Raw genomic sequence first — 19,803 nt, 5'->3', positions numbered from 1 at the left:
TTGCTTAGTGAATGTAGTCTTCCTCTGGAAATAATATTTTCAAATGTAAAGCTGAACTCTTTCACTATATCTATTACTGTTCAGTTATTCCTGATGTCAGTATTGATTTGGAGATGAACTACCCATAAAAGTGTGTAAACAGCAGTGGTGAACAGTTAACATTGATTCGCAGGCTCCGGCATTTTCAGTGTATTTGTGTGAAATGAGCAGAGGCATCTTCTGAACTTCCCCTGCTCTCGGTTATCCCAAGTAGGAAGAAATTAAGTGTTCCTTTCATTCCAGTTCAATTTCAATTGTATAGATGTTTGCAAACTTAGTTTTCTTCATAGTTGCTGACAGGAACCGCTGGGACATTTTGTAAGCAGTTGGTCCTAATATCGGAGAACCTTTCCAGATATTTTTCATCAACTAGAGTGTGTCTTGTATTTAATTTGACAAAATATATGAGAAGCTTTAGCTACAGAGCTGGGACATTGAGAATCCTTTTAGGGCAAGAACGGGTTCAAATTTGTCTTTTTAGAATAGAGACTTGCTTTGCTTAAAAGTAAATTAATCAATTACATTAAACTGAATACTTCTCTGTGTCAGGGCAAATCTGTATCACCCTATATGTCTGGATTTTTGGAGCAGAATTTTACATTTGAAATAAGATGATGCATCACAAGGGTTAAGCTGCTTATAATAAAATTTTTAAGGGGAAGGTATTCTGAAGAGATTTTTGGTTCCGTTAGATTTAAAATCCCTAAAATTGGTATGATAGGCTAAGTTGTTCTTTCTGGGATTAGAGCCTGTCATCCACTCAAGTTAGAAAAACATAAAACATGTTTCATGACTGCAGTAGCTTTTTCTAAGCTGTTTGGGGGCACAGCTGTTCGCCGTCTGTGGGGTGCCCCATGGGGAAGTCTGTCTGGGGCTCATGCACCTCTCCTAGGAGGAAAGGCTGAGAGCTGGGACTGTTCAGCCTGGAGCAGAGAAGGCTCAGGGGGATCTCATCAGTGTATATAAATACCTGCAGGGAGGGTGCAAAGAGAACAGAGCCAGGGTCTTTTCAGTGGTGCCCAGTGACAGGACCAGAGGCGATGGGCACAGACTGAAACACAGGAAGTTTGCTCTGAACCTCAGGAAACACTTTGTCACTGTGAGGGTGACCGAGCACTGGTGCAGGTTGCCCAGGGAGGTGGTGGAGTCTCCATCCTTGGAGGTACTCAAGAACCTTCTGGACATGGTCCTGGGCAGCCGGCTCTAGGTGACGCTGCTTTAGCAGGGTGTTGGACCAGATGACATTCAGAGGTCCCTGCCAGCCTCCACCACTCTGTGACTGTGTGTGTGATGGGGGATGTGCAAGGCAGGAGACAGTGATGGGGCGCTGGCAGCTCAGGGGCAGGAGTGGGAGCTGTGGAGGTTTGTGCCCCTTCTCAACAGAGAATCCCGGGCTGGAAATGAGGGAGGGAGGTGCAGCTCTTGCACTCACTCCCTTGTTCCCCTTCTCTGTTGCATAACTAGAGCTTTCTCAGAGCTGCTGCAGCCACTTTCACCTTGTTTTCTGCCTCCCTTTCCCAACTGTGTTTGATTCCCTAGTGTGAGAACAGTCCCTTGCTGTCTAGTGGGTAGTAAGTATTTTTCTCCCAGTTTCTTATTAGAAGCAAAGCTCTTTGGGTTTGAAAATAAGTGTGACTTGCCTGAAAAATACCAATTACACATAACATAATCTTAAATTTGGGTTTATACTGCTTTTTACATGCGTTTTTGGGATGAATTGCAAAATAAAAATGGCGACTGACTAGGCAATAATGCTGGTAAACTGTGATTTAAAAACTTGCTTGTCTCTGCTACTCAGTATTGAAATAGCTTTTATCCTGTTTAAAATAGCTGTCTTCCAGTTGCTCCAAATTGAACCATCCCAAGTATCCAAAGTCATCTTGTTACATGTGGTTTCTGTTTTCATTAAGTGGTACAGTCCAGGATATGCCTATAAAATATCAGAAGGAAAAATAATAATTTTAGCACACTGTGTCAATCCCCCATTATTGTGATTTGTATTGTGTGACTAGTCAGCATTTTACTCTCATTTTAGCTTCTCAGTTGACATTATTTGCTATGTAAATACTTTGTTTAAGCTCTGATTATTGTTTTAGAATAGAGATGGAAGTAGATGAGAGGCTAATTTGGTAATGCTTCGATTGACAGAGAGATTACTGATAATCCCTCACACTGCTTTCTACTTCTAGATCATTAGATTGTAAAACCTTTGTTGAAGGGACCTCCAGAGGTTTGGCTGTTTAACAGTACTTACCCAGCTGCCAGGAAGCTAATGCCCAGTGGTGTGTCAGGATAAACTTAGGTACAGTTGAGCACATACCATCTTTTTGCTTAACTCTTGCGTAAATATGACTCTTGGCAAAGCTTTTTTCCAAAGTTTCCTACTGACCAACTGTTTACAAGAGTAGCAGAGCTGTGCAGTAGCTTAGTTTGATTAGAAAAGCTGAGTGGGATGCCTTCAGTTTAACCATAATGAGTGAAGGGAAAAGAACTTTGTTTACCTCTTAATTTATTTTTTTTTTAATGAATGCTTGACTGTTATGTTATGATGTTTCAATTCTCTCTCCCCCCCCCCCCCCCCCCCCTTTTTTTCCAGGGTCCAGGTATATCTCATCCCTACGATAGTGGGCACATAGCAATGACTTACACAGGTCTGTCATGTCTGGTTATTCTTGGAGATGATTTAAGTCGAGTAAATAAAGATGCCATACTGGCAGGACTGAGAGCTCTCCAGCTGGAGGATGGAAGGTAAAAGATATTTTATATTCTGCAACTCTCTGGAAGATTAATAGAAAACCCAGATGTGGAATGAAACATAAGAAACATATTTTTTATGGAAGTAGCTATATAATCTTTTCTTTGTATTAGAAAATACTTTGGTGGGTAATCAGTATCAGTTGTAGAACACAGGAACAAACAGCACTTCGTGTATAGATTTGCTTTCGTACTGAAGAATAATGGTATTTGCTTACAACTGTAGATACTTATTGCTGGAAAGTTAATGGATTGGCTTATGTCTTGAGGGTAGTAGTTTTTCTGCTCTGTCCTTCCGATAACTGAAGTTTTCTGTGTTTATATTCTCCGTTTTTTGCAGGGCCCTGGAACACTACTGTGATGATGTTTGCTCTGCTTTGTAGGAGGCTGAGCTTTATTTAGTTTTGAGATATTCAAAATATCAATATACAGGATGAATTAGCCTATATATTACTTGTAATCAGAGTATAATATTACTAAACTTCATTGTGAGATCTGCGCTTTTGGATGTGTTTTTTAATAGATGGTATATACCCCTTGATTTACTTCTGTTGGTGGGGTTTTTTGTTTGTTTGTTTTTTAATGCAGGCTGAAGCTGGTAGCTAATGAAAACTTCTGCCAGTGCACATGATCTGTCTATGTTGTTAAATTTTACTGAATGTCATTTTTGAAAGAGTACTTTAAGAAATGCAGAATTATACAAATGTTGTTCCTGAAGGAATTATCTTTCACTTCACAATGAAATTGCTGTCACCCTATATGAGTTAAGAAAGCTTTTGTTTTGGTTAAATGGCTGTGTATCGCCTAGACATCTTCTGTAATAAAAACTTTTCTTTAACACAACTATAAAAATGCAGTGTTGCATGTGTTTTTAGAAAGAAGAAACAAACACAAAACTCCAGAATGTTCAGAATGTAAGTCATGAATATGAACTATATGATACACAGTTTTCTGTTATTTATAACAGCAGACTGACCTTAATGGGCCAAGTCCTAATGTATGTGACTGACCTTAATGGGCCAAGTCCTAATGTATGCATACAGATACATATACATGTATTTGTTGATCTGCTATAGTTTGCAGTTTCTTCAAGCATGTGGAGGTGCCTGTACCTTTGCTCCTGTTGTAGGTCAGACCATTTTTGTTTTTAAAGTATATCCAAAAGGAAGGAGTTGCTCCCAGCCCACTAGCATCTTGAAGTGGTTACTTGTCATCTTGCCTGATTACAGTAATAAGCTACATGCAGTTAACCTCTTCTACATGTTTGTATCGCGTGTGGTTTTAATGTACAGACTGATAACTCTTATACTTGATCCTGTGTTTTATATTGCCTGCTGAAGAATGCCAGCTAGCCCCTACAGGGAAAGGAGAGTGCTTTGCACTGGTATAGAATTGTTGCTTTGGCAGGAGTTGACTTCTAGTCTGACAGACATTTTCATACTTACAAAAACTGCTTTTACTGCCCCAAAGGGGGAGGATGTGCAAAGGCCAGAACTTGAGCTAACATCTTGTCCAGATGGAAACAGCAAGTGAGCTCGGTGAGGGAGAGAGACATTTTTCTGGTGTTACCCTATGTGCTGGCTTTGGCTGGGATAGAGTTAACTTTCTTCATAGAAGCTAGTATGAGGCTATGTTTTGGATTTGTGCTGGAAACAGCGTTGATAACACAGGGATGTTTCAGTTATTGCTGAGCAGTGCTTACACAGAGCCAAGGCCTTTTCTGCTTCTCACCCCACCCCACCAGCGAGCAGGCTGGGGGTGCACAAGGAGCTGGGAGGGGACACAGCTGGGACAGCTGACCCCAGCTGACCAAAGGGCTGTTCCATACCATGTGACGTCATGCTCAGCCTATAAAGCTGGGGAAGAAGGAGGAATGGGGGGACGTTCGGAGTGATGGCGTTTGTCCTCCCAAGTAGCCGTTAGGCGTGATGGAGCCCTGCTTTCCTGGAGATGGCTGAACATCTGCCCGCCGATGGGAAGGAGTGAATGAATTCCTTGTTTTGCTTTGCATGCGTGTGCAGCTTTTGCTTTCCCTATTAAACTGTCTTTATCTCAACCCACGAGTTTTCTCACTTTTACCCTTCTGATTCTCTCCCTCATCCCACTGGGGGGGAGTGAGCGAGCGGCTACATGGGGCTTAGTTGCTGGCTGGGGTTAAACCACAGTGCTGGCACATGTTAAGAAGTGTCCTGGTTTCCCAAAGTGTCCTCTGCCTTATCCAGAGAGCAATGGAGTTAGTTCATCCCTATCTGAGCTGCAGAGAGCAGGGCCTGGCACCGCTGGGGTTAGGAGAGATTAAAGTCTCTCCCAGTAAATGTTGGAGGCTTTTCTATGCCAGAAGATAATGAGGTACATACTTGAATTGCAGGGTCAAAGAGGGAGTGTCACAGTGGTGATAGTCATGCTTAAAAGACTGTCTTTAAAGTCAGAAGTACCTTTTATTTGTCTTTTTTTTGGAAGAGAGGACTTATCAAAATATTCTGTTGTTCTGGCTTCTTGCAAATGGTTAAGTCATCGAAATATACTAACTAGCTCTTTGAACCAAATGAAGGCTTGTCAGGCAGCAAATCACAGCATCCATCTTTATTTTAAGGGTCTGTGAGAGAGCACAGGATGGTACCTAGATAACCCAGATACAACAACTTTAAAATGTTTGTAGAGTTTGGCAAGATTGTAGCCATAAGAAATCAAAAACTGGATTAAAGGTAATTTTCAGCATTTGTATTGTAAATGGTAGTAATAACAATTACATTTATACACACATGGGAAACTGATCCTGAAGTTGCAGTCAGGAAAGAAAGCCTTGTGAGCTATTAAGATTTCTAGGAAGGCAAAGAATTCTGCCCAAAACAGTAAATGTTAAAATGGTAACTCATACATCAGTATATACTGTGATAAGTGAAAGACTGTAAACATTAATGTCTTTGAATAAATAAAGACCAGCGTAATTACATTGCTGGAAATAAAGTCACCCAGACCCCTAAATGTTAATAGGTCTATTCATTTTGCTTGGCTTAGTTAGAATCACATCTTCTAAAAAAAAAAAAATCTAGCTTAGCTTTGGGTTGTATTCATGTGAATACTGTAAGTAGAAATAACTAATTTTTAAAGGAAAAATTACACAATTCCTTGAACTGCTTTTCATATTTTCTGATAGACTGTACAGTGTATAATGACAGAAACATTTCTTTCAGTTTCTGTGCAGTGCTGGAAGGAAGTGAGAATGATATGAGGTTTGTGTACTGTGCTTCCTGCATCTGCTACATGCTTGATAATTGGTCAGGCATGGATATGAAAAAAGCGATAGACTACATTAGAAGAAGTATGGTGAGTATTCGCAAAATGTTATTTCTTACTACATTTTAAAGTTACTAGCTTTATTTCTTAACTATGACTAAAAATCTCTCCATCCAAATTGAAATATTATGGTAATTTCTTCTCTGTTCCTACTTTAGTGAGTTGAAAATGAAAAAGTACATTGTTTTTTTGCATTTGTATTTTCCTTGTAATTGTGTACTAGAAAGATAATTTTATTTGATTTGTTTGTTCACTGCAAATTAAACCTGATCTTTTTTCTTTAAAACTCAATTTAAAATTGAAAGCAAGTTTTTGAAAACTGAGCCCTGATGTTCCTATAACTTAGGAAAAGTGCATAAATAAAGCACTGCATCAGTAAAATTCACACATTTCAGTGAGCTGTAGTCCTGCTTTTTAAATGCTATACAGAATCAAAGGAAAAACTAATTATTTACATCAGTTCAAGCTTAATAAGTGTTTCCATTCATGCACCTCATTATTTATTTATTAGATATTTGGAATGAAGGAAAATATTAGTATATACACATTTTTTCCTGTGTCTGTGCAAGCTGCCTTCATATTTGGTTGCAGCAAGAGTTTTCAGGGTTTTTTTCATGATGGTTTCATTAGTTTAATTGAGTTTCATTTTCCAAGATTAAAATAAATGTTTTTCAAAGAAGCTGAGTAAACTTAAAAACTGAAGTTCCGAATGTGGGTAAAACATACATAGCAAACTCTTCCGGTCCACAAAAAAGAGGCAAATTTATGATTACATACAACTTCTGTTGTAAGCCAGTACGTTTTAGTAGTTGCTGCCAGCAGTGAGATTGTAAAATTTAAGTGAGAAACAAGTCTAAAAAAGACTTAATCTCCTGTTTCAGACCAAATTGGGGTAGGGTTTTTTTTTTGTTTATTTTTTAAGGAGGTAGTTAGATGCATAAGCATTTCTTACTGCACATCACAAGAAGCTTTCTGGCACACTGCCATAGGAACATAATTTTCTTCGTATGTTCTTTTTCAGAAACTTTAAATTCAATCTAATTCATACACTGTGCATTCATGACTTTAGCCTGCATACTGGAATTGAGAGTATGAATAAAACTTTATACTATCACATCTACATTGCTTTTAATGGCTTTTAATATATTTCTGCTCTGTTTACTCCCGCCAACACCCCTCAGCAGGACAGGGGAGAGAATAGGAAGAGCAAAAGCAAGAAAACTCGTGGATTGAGGTAAAGACAGTTAGCTAAGTGAAGACAAGAGGAAAAATAACAGTGATGCAAAGGCCATCAGTCACTTACCACTTCCCACAAGCAGACCGATGCCCAGGCAGTCTCCAAGCATCAGCCACCTTGCAAGACAACTCCCTCTTCCCCACCCGTTCTTCTTCTGCTACCCCAGTTTTATTGCTGAGCATGAGGTTACAACATACGGAATATCCCTTTGGCCAGTTGAGTTCAGCTGTCCTGGCTGTGTCCCCTCCCCACTTCATCCCCATGCTGAGCCTACTCTCTGGAGGGTGGTGAAGTGGAAAAAAAGAGAAAGCCTTGATGCTGTGCTTGGTGCTGATAGTCCATCTGACAGCTGTCCCCTAGAGCCTATGTCTCCCCCACTTCTGGCAGGTCAGCCTACGAGCCCCTGAGATTCATGGTCCCACTCCAGTTGCTGGTACTCAGACCACCTGTCTTACCCACCAGCTATTTGGGCCTAAAGTTTGCTAGCATTCACATAGCACACACTCAGAATAGCTAGTGCATGTCCACAGAAGATAGTTAAAAATAGGATTTAATGAGTCTTGGACCGACCAAGGTGACCAAGGGCAGGACACTGTCATACAGGCATGTGGACCAGCAGTCTGCTCACACTCTACTGGCACCTTTTATCCCTTTCTCCCCTCTTGTTTTCTCTTGCTTGTTCTTCCCCAGTCTGCTTTGATCTTTCCCTTTCTCACCATTGGTCCTTTCCCTAGCCATCCCGTAATAAGTTGTGCACAGCCCTGCATTCCCCAGAAAACACCCCATAACAAGTTTTACACAATCCCAGAATTTTCTTCCCCTGTACCCCAGTACTAAGTGAAAGCCGACTTTAGTTAGCATGGGTTTCCAGGGTGAGAATACCCCTGCTGAATCCTCTCAGTGGGTTTCACCCAGGGACAGTGATTTATCTGTTCTCCTTTTACAGTCTGAGGGAGCAGCCAAGTTAGGATACTCGCTTTTCACTGATTAGATCAGGAGGGCTCTTCCTTTTCTGATCCTTGCTGGACCTTTGTGTTTACTGAGATTAGCCTTTAATCAGATAGCTTAGCAGAGATACAATAGGAGAATCAAGTATTAAGAAAGAATAGAGAACAAAACCAAAGAGCAAATTCCTCATTGTGTTGTTCTATACATCTCATTGACTGTTTTGTACACTTGAGTACAGTTTCGGTCCCAAAGGATATGGTGGAACTAGGAAGGGTACAAAGAAAGTTGAGTTGAATTGTCAGCAGTATAAACCAGCTTGTGTAAAAGGAGCATTTAATATACTAAGACTTTTCATTCTAGAAATGAGATTATTAAGTGGAGCATGACAGAGGTATGTAAAGTAATAAGTAGCACTGAAAAGATGAAGTGAGCAGGGAGCAATTATTTCTTTCTAAAACAAGAACTAGAGAGCATTATATGAGGCCATTGGTAGAGTAGGCAAGCGGAGATTTTTTGCAAGTTTGGAGCTTTGAAATGGCACTGGAGATTTACTGTCTACAGTGACCTTGAACCAAATTATAGTTTGCTTCTAGAGCCTTAGCATCAATCCTTGTACCTGCAAATTCCAATTGTTATGTTCTTACTGGGAAAATTGACACCACTTAAAAAAATTGAAGCCTGAACAGAACAAGACCTTTTGGAAGGGCTTGTAGTAATACTTCAGTTGACCAGTGAAGTAAAATTGGAGTCTGGGCATGGTTGAAGTCCAGAAGACACTGTGGCTTATCATGAAGACTGTGTCTTTTCCTGGCTAGCTCAGAGAGTAACTTAAAGAGATCCTATAGGCAGTGTTCTGTAGGCAGCAGTCATCTTAGCGTGTGCTAATGCGTAACAAGAGATGCTATATTTTTGTCCAGGTTTACTGTGAATTGGTAGACTGACTGTACACTGTGTTCAGAAGGACTTTTTTAAAAGTGTTGGTATACTGTTAATTCACTGCAGAGTTGGTATGCGCATGTGCACTAGTTCTGTCTGGGTTTTCTGGGTGTGCAGTATTTGGTCAGACCAGTATTTCAGTGTACTAACTCAGTTGCAAAGTGTCTGCCACTTCTAGGCAAATACACAAAATCTTTGCATCCTGCTTGGTCATGTCGAAAAGTTGAAGATGTGTCTGAAGAAGTCTCAAACATTCAGGGAGTAGCCCTTTGTGAAAATCATTTCACAGTGGTGGTTGTTCCTTCCTCTCATTCATCTCTTTCCACAACCCTCCTTGAGATGCATTCCAATTCAATTACCTATCACATGAACCAAATATTTCTTAAAGTGTATTTCGTAAATAAATACAGTGAGTGTGAAATGTGGTGTCCAAGAATGTTAGCTTGATTTTTTCCTGTTAAGATTTTGTAGATGCTGCTAAAAATAACCTCTGTATATTATAATTCAAAGTAAATTCTATTTGAGATTGTTTCATTTGTTATTCCTTGTGTAACTAACTATACAGTGAATATTGCTATACACTTTCTTGCAAATGCTGATTCCTGTTTTGCTACAATGTTACCTTGTTCTGGTACTTCCATTAATTATAAAACAAAAGAGATTGCATTGCGCAGTAGTAAACTGCTGTGACAGAAAGGTATGGTTTTGTTTCGCTATAATATGTCATCATTTGCACATAGATGAAGCAAGTGATAGTTCCGAAACTTTTTTTCAGTTATTCAAATTGGCATACATGTGAAGTGCAACTAATCTGGATGGAGAGTAACATGACTGGTTAAACACAGTAATCTTCGTAATAAGCTTCTGGGTTTTTTAGCTTATTCTTCGGAATTAATTCTCTTTAGTGATGCAGTATAAGAATTGTGACAGATATAATTCAATACAGCTGAAGGAGGGAGGGGATTTGTGTAGTTAGGCATGTCAAGAACAGCAGAAGATTGTAACATGAAACAATGGTATTGCTTTATTCAGAAAAATAACTGTTAAAAAGAATTGAATATTCATAGTGAATGGATAGCCCTCGTGTTATCACTTGGCTAAAAAGTGTTTATACAATACTGATCACAAAAATAATTCTGGATCACTTTTATTGTCAGTAAAATAGTCAGGTTCCAATCACACAATTTTTATCACCATAGGTTGATTTTTGGCTTTCACATTCAAAAGTCAGATATATCACTAATCAAAAAAACAACAGACACTAAGATGCTGAAATTTTGAATTACTTCCACAGGCTCTAAAATACTGCTTTTTGCAACATTGCTTGGTTTACCACAAATTTGTTTTTAAGTAGAGATATTGCAAGCAGCTTTAAGTATAGCATCTGCTTCTTGTAGTATAGTAGAATCCTCTTGAAATGCAAGTATATAAGTCTGTTGATATAATTAAGCTGGTTGTGCAACTTTTAGACTGTGAAGCAAAGATTGTACCCAACTAGATTTACACACTTCCTGAGGACAGAATTTAATTATGCAGTTTTCATGTTGCAGTAAACTAGAGCCTCTTTTGCATATAATTTCCTGGGTCTTTTCAGAAGGACAAAGAAACAAAAATATTTCCCTAGATCTTTAATGCACACAAGTCCCCAAACAGCAGCTGCTGTCTGTAAATAAATAGACACTAGACAGCCAAAGGTCAACTATTGTCTATTAAAATTTCAAGCTAATTGTACAGCCCAACATAGTACACTGTCTGGGATGGACACTTAACAGCTTTTGTCCAGAGCTAATTACTTTGTCATACATAAAGCAAACCACCTCCTCTTACAATTACTGTTTGTAGAGTTAATTAGCTTTGCCAGCATAGCTTTGCTAATCAGCTTGCCTTTGCTTAGCAATTAGTGGGTCTGTGGAACAGCACATTTGCATTGCATTCTCAAAAGGCAGTACAAAGAGTTTACACTGTGTGTTTTAACATTCAGATGTTCATAGGGATTACTTAAAATTGACTGGTTCAAACTTTAGAAGGTCAAGTTGCAGCTTGAAGTGTATGTATCAGATGTTAGTCTTTTTAGTTGCTTCAACTTACAGCAACAACTCAAAAACCAAGGAATATAGTTTTAATGTAGCTTCTGTGTCTGCTTCTGTTTCCTCTTTTCTTCTCAATGTCAGCTTTAAAAACAGATCTACAAAATAATTCTTAGGTCACTCCTAAAGACATGCTAGCTCCTGTAGCCATTCTTTGGTTAGGACTATGGGAGTCATTAGTGGTTTGTCCTGCCACTGGTAAATGTTTTGGAGAAAACATGAGAAATTCACAGTCAGCACCTGGGGGCGGTGGGGGGGGTGGTGTGTGTGTGAAGTTAAAATTGCTTTGTAAGTGCTGGTCAGGTATTGCACCAATCATTAATTGAGCAGTTAATATAGATGTAGGACCTGTGTAATTTAACTTCAAAAGTTAAACTTCGTTTTTGTTCCTGCTAAACAATTTGGTATTTGTCCAGTGATAATTTGTTAAGTATTCTATGAACTCTTGTAAAATAAACATTCTCCATTTTATGAATAACTTACTATAATCTCTTGTTTCTTATGATGCAAAATGATTTAATGAATTTTTAGGGGAGAAAGATTGTTATTCCTATGTATACAATATCATCTGCTCCTAGATTGCTCATAACAGACCTGTACTATAACATTCTTGGTGCTTTGTTCATCAGGCTCAATTTTCTCCTTTTCCTTTCACTTAACAAAGTGATTTTTCAGCATTGTTAAGGTATTTTTTAACAGTAATATTTTATAGGGCAGATTAAGTTCAGTCCAATAGTATGCTCTATTATGTTGTCACTTCTGGTTCCGCCCCCCCTTCATTTTTTTAAAGCCTGATGTTCTTGCTCCTTACTAAAGCATTTCTTGTGCTTGAGTTTTGTACACACAATAGTACCTTGCATTTTGCCTTTTTGTATGTTAACCAGCTTTTGGGTTAGAGACAGATTTAATTTATCCATTTAACTTTGTTTGGAGTTACATATCCATTCTCTCTTTTTATAAAGATTTTTTTTTTCTTTAATAGTTATTTGCATCACATGCTTTCCCTTTTTGGCAAAGACATGTTTACCCATTTTCAGACTTTTAACGTATGTCACAACTAAAATGACCTCCATGAAGGTCATAAAAGCTGCCTGCATTGAAACAAGGCTGATTTGTTAACTGTTTTGTGCCAAGAGCTTTTTGAGGCGTAGGTTCAGAATTTAATCAAGTTAAATGGTGGTTATGGTCTGATGATAATTTTGCTAGTAAACTGAGAAATTGCAATGTCTGTGAAAGTGATGTGGTTCTAAAGTAACTGGTTTGTGGGGTTTTTTCTTCAGTCTTACGATAACGGCCTGGCACAAGGAGCTGGACTGGAATCTCATGGTAAGAATGTTAAAATGTTCTATGCCTATTTTTAAGACTAGGATTGAAAATGCTGTAAGAGGTGCAGGGTATGTCATGCCTGTCCTCCTTTTCTGATTGTAAGGAAGCGAGATGAGGAGGAGCAAATCCAAAACATGCCTCAGAATATCATCTGTCTTCTTCCCTTAGTTCCAGCTTAATAGCAGACCAGATGGGCCCTTATATATCAACTCCATTAATCTTACCTCATGAATGTTTTGTTGAAAGGTGTTGGTGGTAGTTCTTGTCTCTTGCTGACAGAACAAACTTTTTCCACATGTACCATTGCTAATCTGTGGATTTATCTGCAAGAGATTTTATGCAATGCACGTGATAATTTCCAATTTCAGCAGCTATTAGCAAAACCTAGAAATATTTCCTCTGATAGATTACAGCATCCATTGGGGGCTCAAATCTTGAAGCAGCAGTTAATTTTTGAAACGGTTGGTAGTTGTGATAGGAATTCCCAAGGGACTGATATTTTTAAGCAAAATGTTTTTCTGTGCCATGAAGTACTGTTCTGCTCATGACAGAGAACTTGTTGACTTTCATGTGACTAATACTGTACCAATCAAATGTTTACTAGCTTTGTCCTTAGTATTGAGCTTTGATAGTTTTCCATCCTTTTTCTTCCTGCAGGATGGATAAAGTTGAAAAACTTGAATTAATACCCTTACATATTTACAAAATTAGTTAACTAATTTACTGTAGAATGCTAGTGATAACAGATAGCATTACTTCAGCATTACTCGTGCTGCATTTCAGCATCAGAATGAAAATAACCTTAGAGTTCTTGGGGTCTTCTAGCACCAGGATAGCGAAAGGAACTTTGGGCCCCAAGTCTTGTATCAACAGCTTGCTCACAGTCTTTCCTAGGCTGTAATTTTATCGTACCAGGTAACAGACTCAGAATGAGTTTTGATGGGCTTTAAAAAGTGATGGCCATGATACACAGAAAAAGAACATGAGTTTCTCTTCTAATTCCAAATTTTACTTGCAGTTTCCTTGACAAAAAAAATTATTTCGTGTAATTTGTTTTTATTGCAACCATGAGAATCCAGCAGTCTTTTCATAGTATTAACCATGCCCTTTTTTTTTTTTTTTTCCTTAATTTTTTTTTTCTTTTGGCTTTCTGCTCATCAGACACTTCTGTCTGTTTATATCCTCTGGGGGATTGTGTCTGAGACTGCCTTTGGCATCTATGCTTCAGTCTGATTGCTGGCATCCCAGTGGCTTTCTTTTTTAAGTTACATATGAAGAAATATTTTCTGTTGCATTGCAATCTACATATTTCTGGACTGCTGTGTAATGTAAAATGTGCAGTATTGAGAGGCAATCCAGCTTTAAGAAAATGGATTCAGGTTTATTTGTACAAGAGTTGGGTTGGGTTTTTTTCCCTTTGACATACAGCTGAACTAAAGTGTTTTTATTTATTTGGCTTTTAGACTTAAAATTAACACCTTCATACTTTTAAAAATCCATTGATTTAATTGTTGCTACCCTAGTTAAAGTTCTGACTGAGATCATACATGCTTCGGTGAAAAACTAGGTATCAAAACATTGCAAAAACAACTCTCTCATCACAGGTGGCTCTACATTTTGTGGTATTGCATCGCTGTGTTTGATGGGTAAACTGGAGGAAGTTTTTTCAGAAAAAGAACTGAACAGAATAAGAAGGTGGTGTATAATGAGACAACAGAATGGCTACCATGGACGACCCAACAAACCTGTAGACACTTGCTATTCCTTTTGGGTGGGAGCAACATTGAAGGTAGCGTACAGAACAGCTACAGGATAGTTACTGACTTGTTTTAATTTCTTTAAGCATCGTGTCTTTTCTCTGCTTGGAAGAGTTACATATTTGGCACAAGTGCATGAATATGCACAGATCACTATAAAGGTCTTTCATCTTGCAAAACTGCAGGATATGGAGGTTTACCAGATTAGTGCTATCTCTGCTATCCCTGCTTATCTCATAAATAGGCCTTCTATTTTAGTATTAAAAATACACTAAGATTTAGTATATCACTGTAATGGTCTACTTTCTTTTCAGCTCTTGAACATATTCCAATATACAAATTTTGAGAAAAACAGAAATTACATCCTGTCAACTCAAGATCGCCTTGTTGGTGGATTTGCCAAGTGGCCAGATAGCCATCCAGGTAAATTTACTTTTCAAAATTATGGTGAGTGTGTTCTAAGCTAGAAATACATTCCAGCAGGCAGACATGTGAGAGGTGTAAAGGAAGTTTTTTTCCTCAGTCTTCTTCAAAAAATGGGAAAAAAACTTGAAATATAATGAGATTTTCATAATTTGAAGGGAAAGATGGGGAGTATAGTTTTTCCTTGTTCGGCCACAGAGTAAGTGAGCTATTGTTGTTTAGACTATCACTGAAAGAGTATCACTGTCTATTTTAGAGCTGGACAAGCTTTTCTGTATGTATTTAACTGTTCTAGTTAAAGGGAATATTGTGCAGTGGGCATCTTTGTAAATGGCCTGAGTAAAATATTTCAGAACATTGGTTTCCTTAAAGGAATCCTTTAAGCTTATTCAGAAGTCATTGATGTATTTAAAAAGTCAAAGTTTACATAGTTACATATGATCTATAGATTGTCGTTACACATAGCAATTATATATAGTATATCTGAAAGTTAATTATTATCTTTTTGGAAGTGTATAATTTGAAGTAGTGAAAAATTTGAAAAGATGCTAAGATCTTTTAATTTGAAATAATTTCAAAAGATGCTAGAATTCAACAAAGGTATTGCAAACTTGTGAAAACAAACCTTGTGCCAGTAGTGTTGCCCAGTGGCATTTTCTACAGGAAAGATAAATAGCCTGTAAACTGACCAAATAATATAAAAATTTAGTCATTAGAAAAGATGAGTCTGCTCCAGAATCTGTGCCCCGATATTTTGTCCTTTCATCATTTCATTTTGAACAACAGTTCAGAATTTTTCAAGGTGGACCCACACTGAAAACACAGTGCTTGTGATAGATGTGCTCTCCCCACTCCCCTGAAAACCAGCTTATGATTCCTGAGGATTTAGCTGTATTTAGTCTGCATTATATAGATCAGTCAGTATCACTTGGAGGAAATATTTCTCTTTATCTTGATGAACCATTTACTTAGTGAGCTAGGAATTTAAAAAGCTGTTTAAAACCCCAGTCATGTGCAAAGTTCCTTAACCTGTCTTTTAGCATAGTGGTGATTTTTTGAGATAAGATTTGAGAAAGGCAAGACTAATAATAAAGCTGTTTTGCTTTGATTTGCGTGATGTTCCAGCCTGAACACGGCTGTTTCCTATAAAGCAAGCTTTTGCTGTCTCTTTTGTTTTCTTGTGATAGGTGGGCGTATTGCAGCATTCTTTCCTCAGGCAGATAGTGGCCTTAGTCTATGTTCATGTTTTGAAGGAAAGAGTAAAAAGTTAATGCAGTTCTAATGTGAAGAATGACTATAAACGCAGCATTGCAAAGATTGTTTCTGCGGAACTGTGATTTCATTGTCGTACATACACAGCTTAGCTTCCTACAAGCTCAGTCTAGTATCTGAAAGGCAAGCTGTCTTTTGATCGTTTTATGTCTCCACAATAAAGATTTCACACTTTACTAACATGAAGCATCTGTGCAGCTCAGTTGTTCTCAAAAGCCTACTGTTGGTTAAATGTACACAGTCCTCTTGGCTTCAGCGTAAATGCAAAATGTGAAGGTAACAAGAGTGGTATGGGTCATCTTGCAAATGAGTTAATAGTTCGTTCTGTTGAGGTTGAATATGGACAGAAATTATTCATCCTCCTTGAAGCATTTAGCATTTGTAGAGCTGATAACAGTGGCCTCAATTTGGTTTTGTTGCAAAACTCAGATGTGACAGAACATTCCAGGGAAAGTTTGCAAAGTAAGAATATGCCATTTTTTCAAAGGTGCTTTCTAAGATAGAATCAGAATTTGAACTTCTGTAGTTCCTACTTTATAAAAGCTCAGTTTAAATTTGGATAGTCAACCTGTCTTTGCTGTGCAACAATGTTTTTAGGAAGAAGACTAGAAGAAATTGCAGAAAATAGTCAACTGCTTGTGATAATCTACATATTACATGGACTTCCAAAGTTGCAAGTAGTAACTTTTCAGAACTGATGATTCAGGGACATATTATTCTCTAGTCCTGATGTTCCCATGCTAACAGACATCAATACATTGTTGGTTCTGGAGACGAGTAGCATTATTTAACACTTTTTCTTGATTTAAAATAGTGTTTGGGACAGTGTGCTTATTGAGCAGTGAGCTTAGGAAACTTTATTGCCTTTGAAAATAAATCTAAAAAGTCAAAAGACTCTTAAATGCTAGTAATCCTGTGAAAACATGAGCATAACAAAGTGAATCAGGACATTACTGTTGTTTTGTTTATAGTGATCTACAGGTTGTCAAACACAGGAACGGCTTTTATCTGAAAAATCTTCTGAATATCATTGTAGTAGTAGTAGTATTACTATTTTATAAAGCAGGCACGGACACTGGCTTAGTAGGGAGATTCATACTTCAAAACAGAACTGAACACCTACTGTATTTGTTCTGTTCTTTGTTTACAAGTAACTGGATACATATTTTTTTTTTCCAAGTCTTTCATGTTAAGCAGTTAGATCTGCTACCTTGTGTTAATACTAGTTGTTACACTAATGTGGTTTAGTGGATTTTATTTTCTTCCCAGCAGCCTGAACAGTGCTGGGGTTTGCATTTGTGACCAAAACAGTGTGGATAACACACTGACGTTTTAGCTGTTGTGGAGCAATGCTTACACAGAGTCCAGGCCTTTTATTTCTCACACTGCCCTGCTAGTGAGCAGACTGGGGGTGTGCAAGAAGTTGGGAGGGGGCACAGCCGGGACAGCTGACCCCGCTGACCACAGGGGTACCCTGTGCCACATGGCATTGTGCTCAGCAATTAAAGCTGGGGAAAGAAGGAGGAAGCGGGGGACGATTGGAGTTACAGTGTTTGCCTTCCCAGCTAACCATTATGTGTGATGGAGCCCTGCTTTCCGGGAAGTGGCTGAACACCTGCCTGCTGATGGGATGTAGTGAATGAATTCCTTATTTTGCTTTGCTTGCGCCCATGGCTTTTGCTTTACCTATTAAACTGTCGTTATCTCGACCTACAAGTTTTCTCACTTTTACCCTTCCTTTTCTCTTCCTCCACTGGGGATGGAGGTGGGAAAGTAAGCGAGCAGCTGTGCAGTGCTGAGCTGCCTACCAGGGTTAATCCACAACATTTTGCTAGAACACATACCGAAGCCATTTGGGTTTTTTTCAGACTTGTGCATAAGTCATGACTAGATTTAAATAAACTTTTCATTTAACTTAGATGTACTGCTGCATGCCCCAGGAGGTTGGGCCGCAACTCTGATGCATCTTGCTTGTTATCTTTAAATGATAAGCAGTGTAAAAGAATTGGAAGCACATGTGAATTACAGGTTATGCAAGAGAAAGATCAAAAGATTTAATATTAAAGAGTGAGAGGATGAAAATGACTGTGCACAATTACTACGGGTAAAACACTAAAGTGAGATTTGCTCCTGTAGAAGTATAAATACACCTTACTTTGTTATGTTTTTAAGACAGCAGCCAAGCAGTTGCAAGGTTGCATGCTGTGTTCCATATTTGTGAGTTACTTATGAAACAAAATGTTTGGACCTATGTTTTTTGACCTTGAAAAACTTGGTGTATTTCATAGCTTGAAACAAAGGAGTATACAGGCTGCATATACATGTTTTGGCTAGAACTAACTCGAGTATTAAGTTAGCACGGATTTGCGTAACTGTTGAACTTTGTGGTTAAACCCACCAAATAACCAAATACAGGTAATTAGGTTTGTATATCGTTTTTAGTGCGTGTCAGTGCAGCTGTCCACAGGGGTTAATATACTGTATTGCCTGAAGTTGAGGTCTCCTTGCCTGACATACTTTCTGCAAGGTCAGTGGGGGCTGTATCTGCTGAGCATGCTTTTGTCTGCATGTTAATGCTGATAAGCAGAAGCCTTCTTTCAGAGTCTCTCTATCCAGATACCTTCTTATAATATCATTTAAGTCAGATATGAATTTACCAACACCTCCAAAAGATTACTTTACTAAGTGTTGAGAATTTGCAAGGGACACATTAAGTTCACATCCTCTTTCCATCTTTACCCTGTGATTTCATGGGCAGGTAATCCAATCTAATGGCTTGCTGCTGCCCAGAGGAGGCAGGCTCACATCTCTTCCTCCCAGCTTCCCCAAGTACAGCTGCACATCCATTCTCCTTTTTGCACTAGCTTTGGTGTGTATCAAAACCTTCCGCAAAGCAGTTTAATTCACTAAAATGTCAGAAAACTGTCCATTTTCTCCTGCTTGGGTTAATTTTCTTCCATGTTTTTTCAGTTGGTTTAGGTCACAGAGGGTGTTCAGCAAGCTGTAGTGCTGATATAAGGTAGGCAGCAGGAGCAGCGTAGGATGGGAATAAGAGCATCCCTTTTTGGTGGCAGTCATCTGTTATGGCTGATCAAGGCACCTCATGAATTCCTATCCTTAGGGTATTCTCTCAGGAAGGGGGGAAGCGAGGTAAAGTAATGACTTCTTTCACACTTCTAAACCTTGCTGTTTGGCAGCTATTGGCACTAATTTGGGTGTTTCAGTAGTCAGCTGTTCATCAAGTAATCAGCCAAAAAAATCTTTCATGTTTGGGGAAAAAAATTTGCTTTGTGGACAGAAATTACTTCCAGCTCCTCAAATTTTTTGCTGTTTGGCCTGAGCACTCGGAAGAAATAACATAGTAGGCAAGAATCGTTATAAAACAAAACTAGACTCTAGTTTTAGAGATTGCAGACTGTCAGTTCACACTGGTGGCTATGGGCAGAAATTGATTTCTTCTGTCAAAACTCAAGTTTAAAATGTAGCACCCGTTTGTTTTCCTTCACTGTAATTATTCAGGGGTGTTGGGATGCAGGAAGACTTGGCTGTTACAGCCTGACATAATTTTATTTTTCCTTTTCTGTTCTTCTTTCAGATGCTTTACATGCCTACTTTGGGATCTGTGGTTTGTCATTAATTGGAGAGTCTGGTATTTGCAAAGTTCATCCCGCCCTGAATGTAAGCACAAGAACCTCAGAGCGCCTTCACCACCTTCATCAGATCTGGA

General features: G+C 38.5%; 1 protein-coding gene across 1 annotated transcript in view; it reads left to right on the top strand.

Annotated features, from left to right (window-relative positions):
• The window catches only part of PGGT1B (protein geranylgeranyltransferase type I subunit beta), a 40,920-nt gene that overhangs the window by 20,571 nt on the left and 546 nt on the right, over nt 1-19,803 (top strand). The window contains 6 exon segments of the mRNA XM_072860371.1: nt 2,636-2,787; nt 5,988-6,120; nt 12,579-12,624; nt 14,229-14,413; nt 14,696-14,804; nt 19,672-19,803. Coding sequence (XP_072716472.1) covers nt 2,636-2,787; nt 5,988-6,120; nt 12,579-12,624; nt 14,229-14,413; nt 14,696-14,804; nt 19,672-19,803 — 757 coding nt within the window.

Source organism: Ciconia boyciana, chromosome 4 (genome assembly GCF_034638445.1).
Source record: "Ciconia boyciana chromosome 4, ASM3463844v1, whole genome shotgun sequence".
NCBI lineage: Eukaryota > Metazoa > Chordata > Aves > Ciconiiformes > Ciconiidae > Ciconia > Ciconia boyciana.
This window is presented reverse-complemented; position numbering and strand designations above follow the sequence as displayed.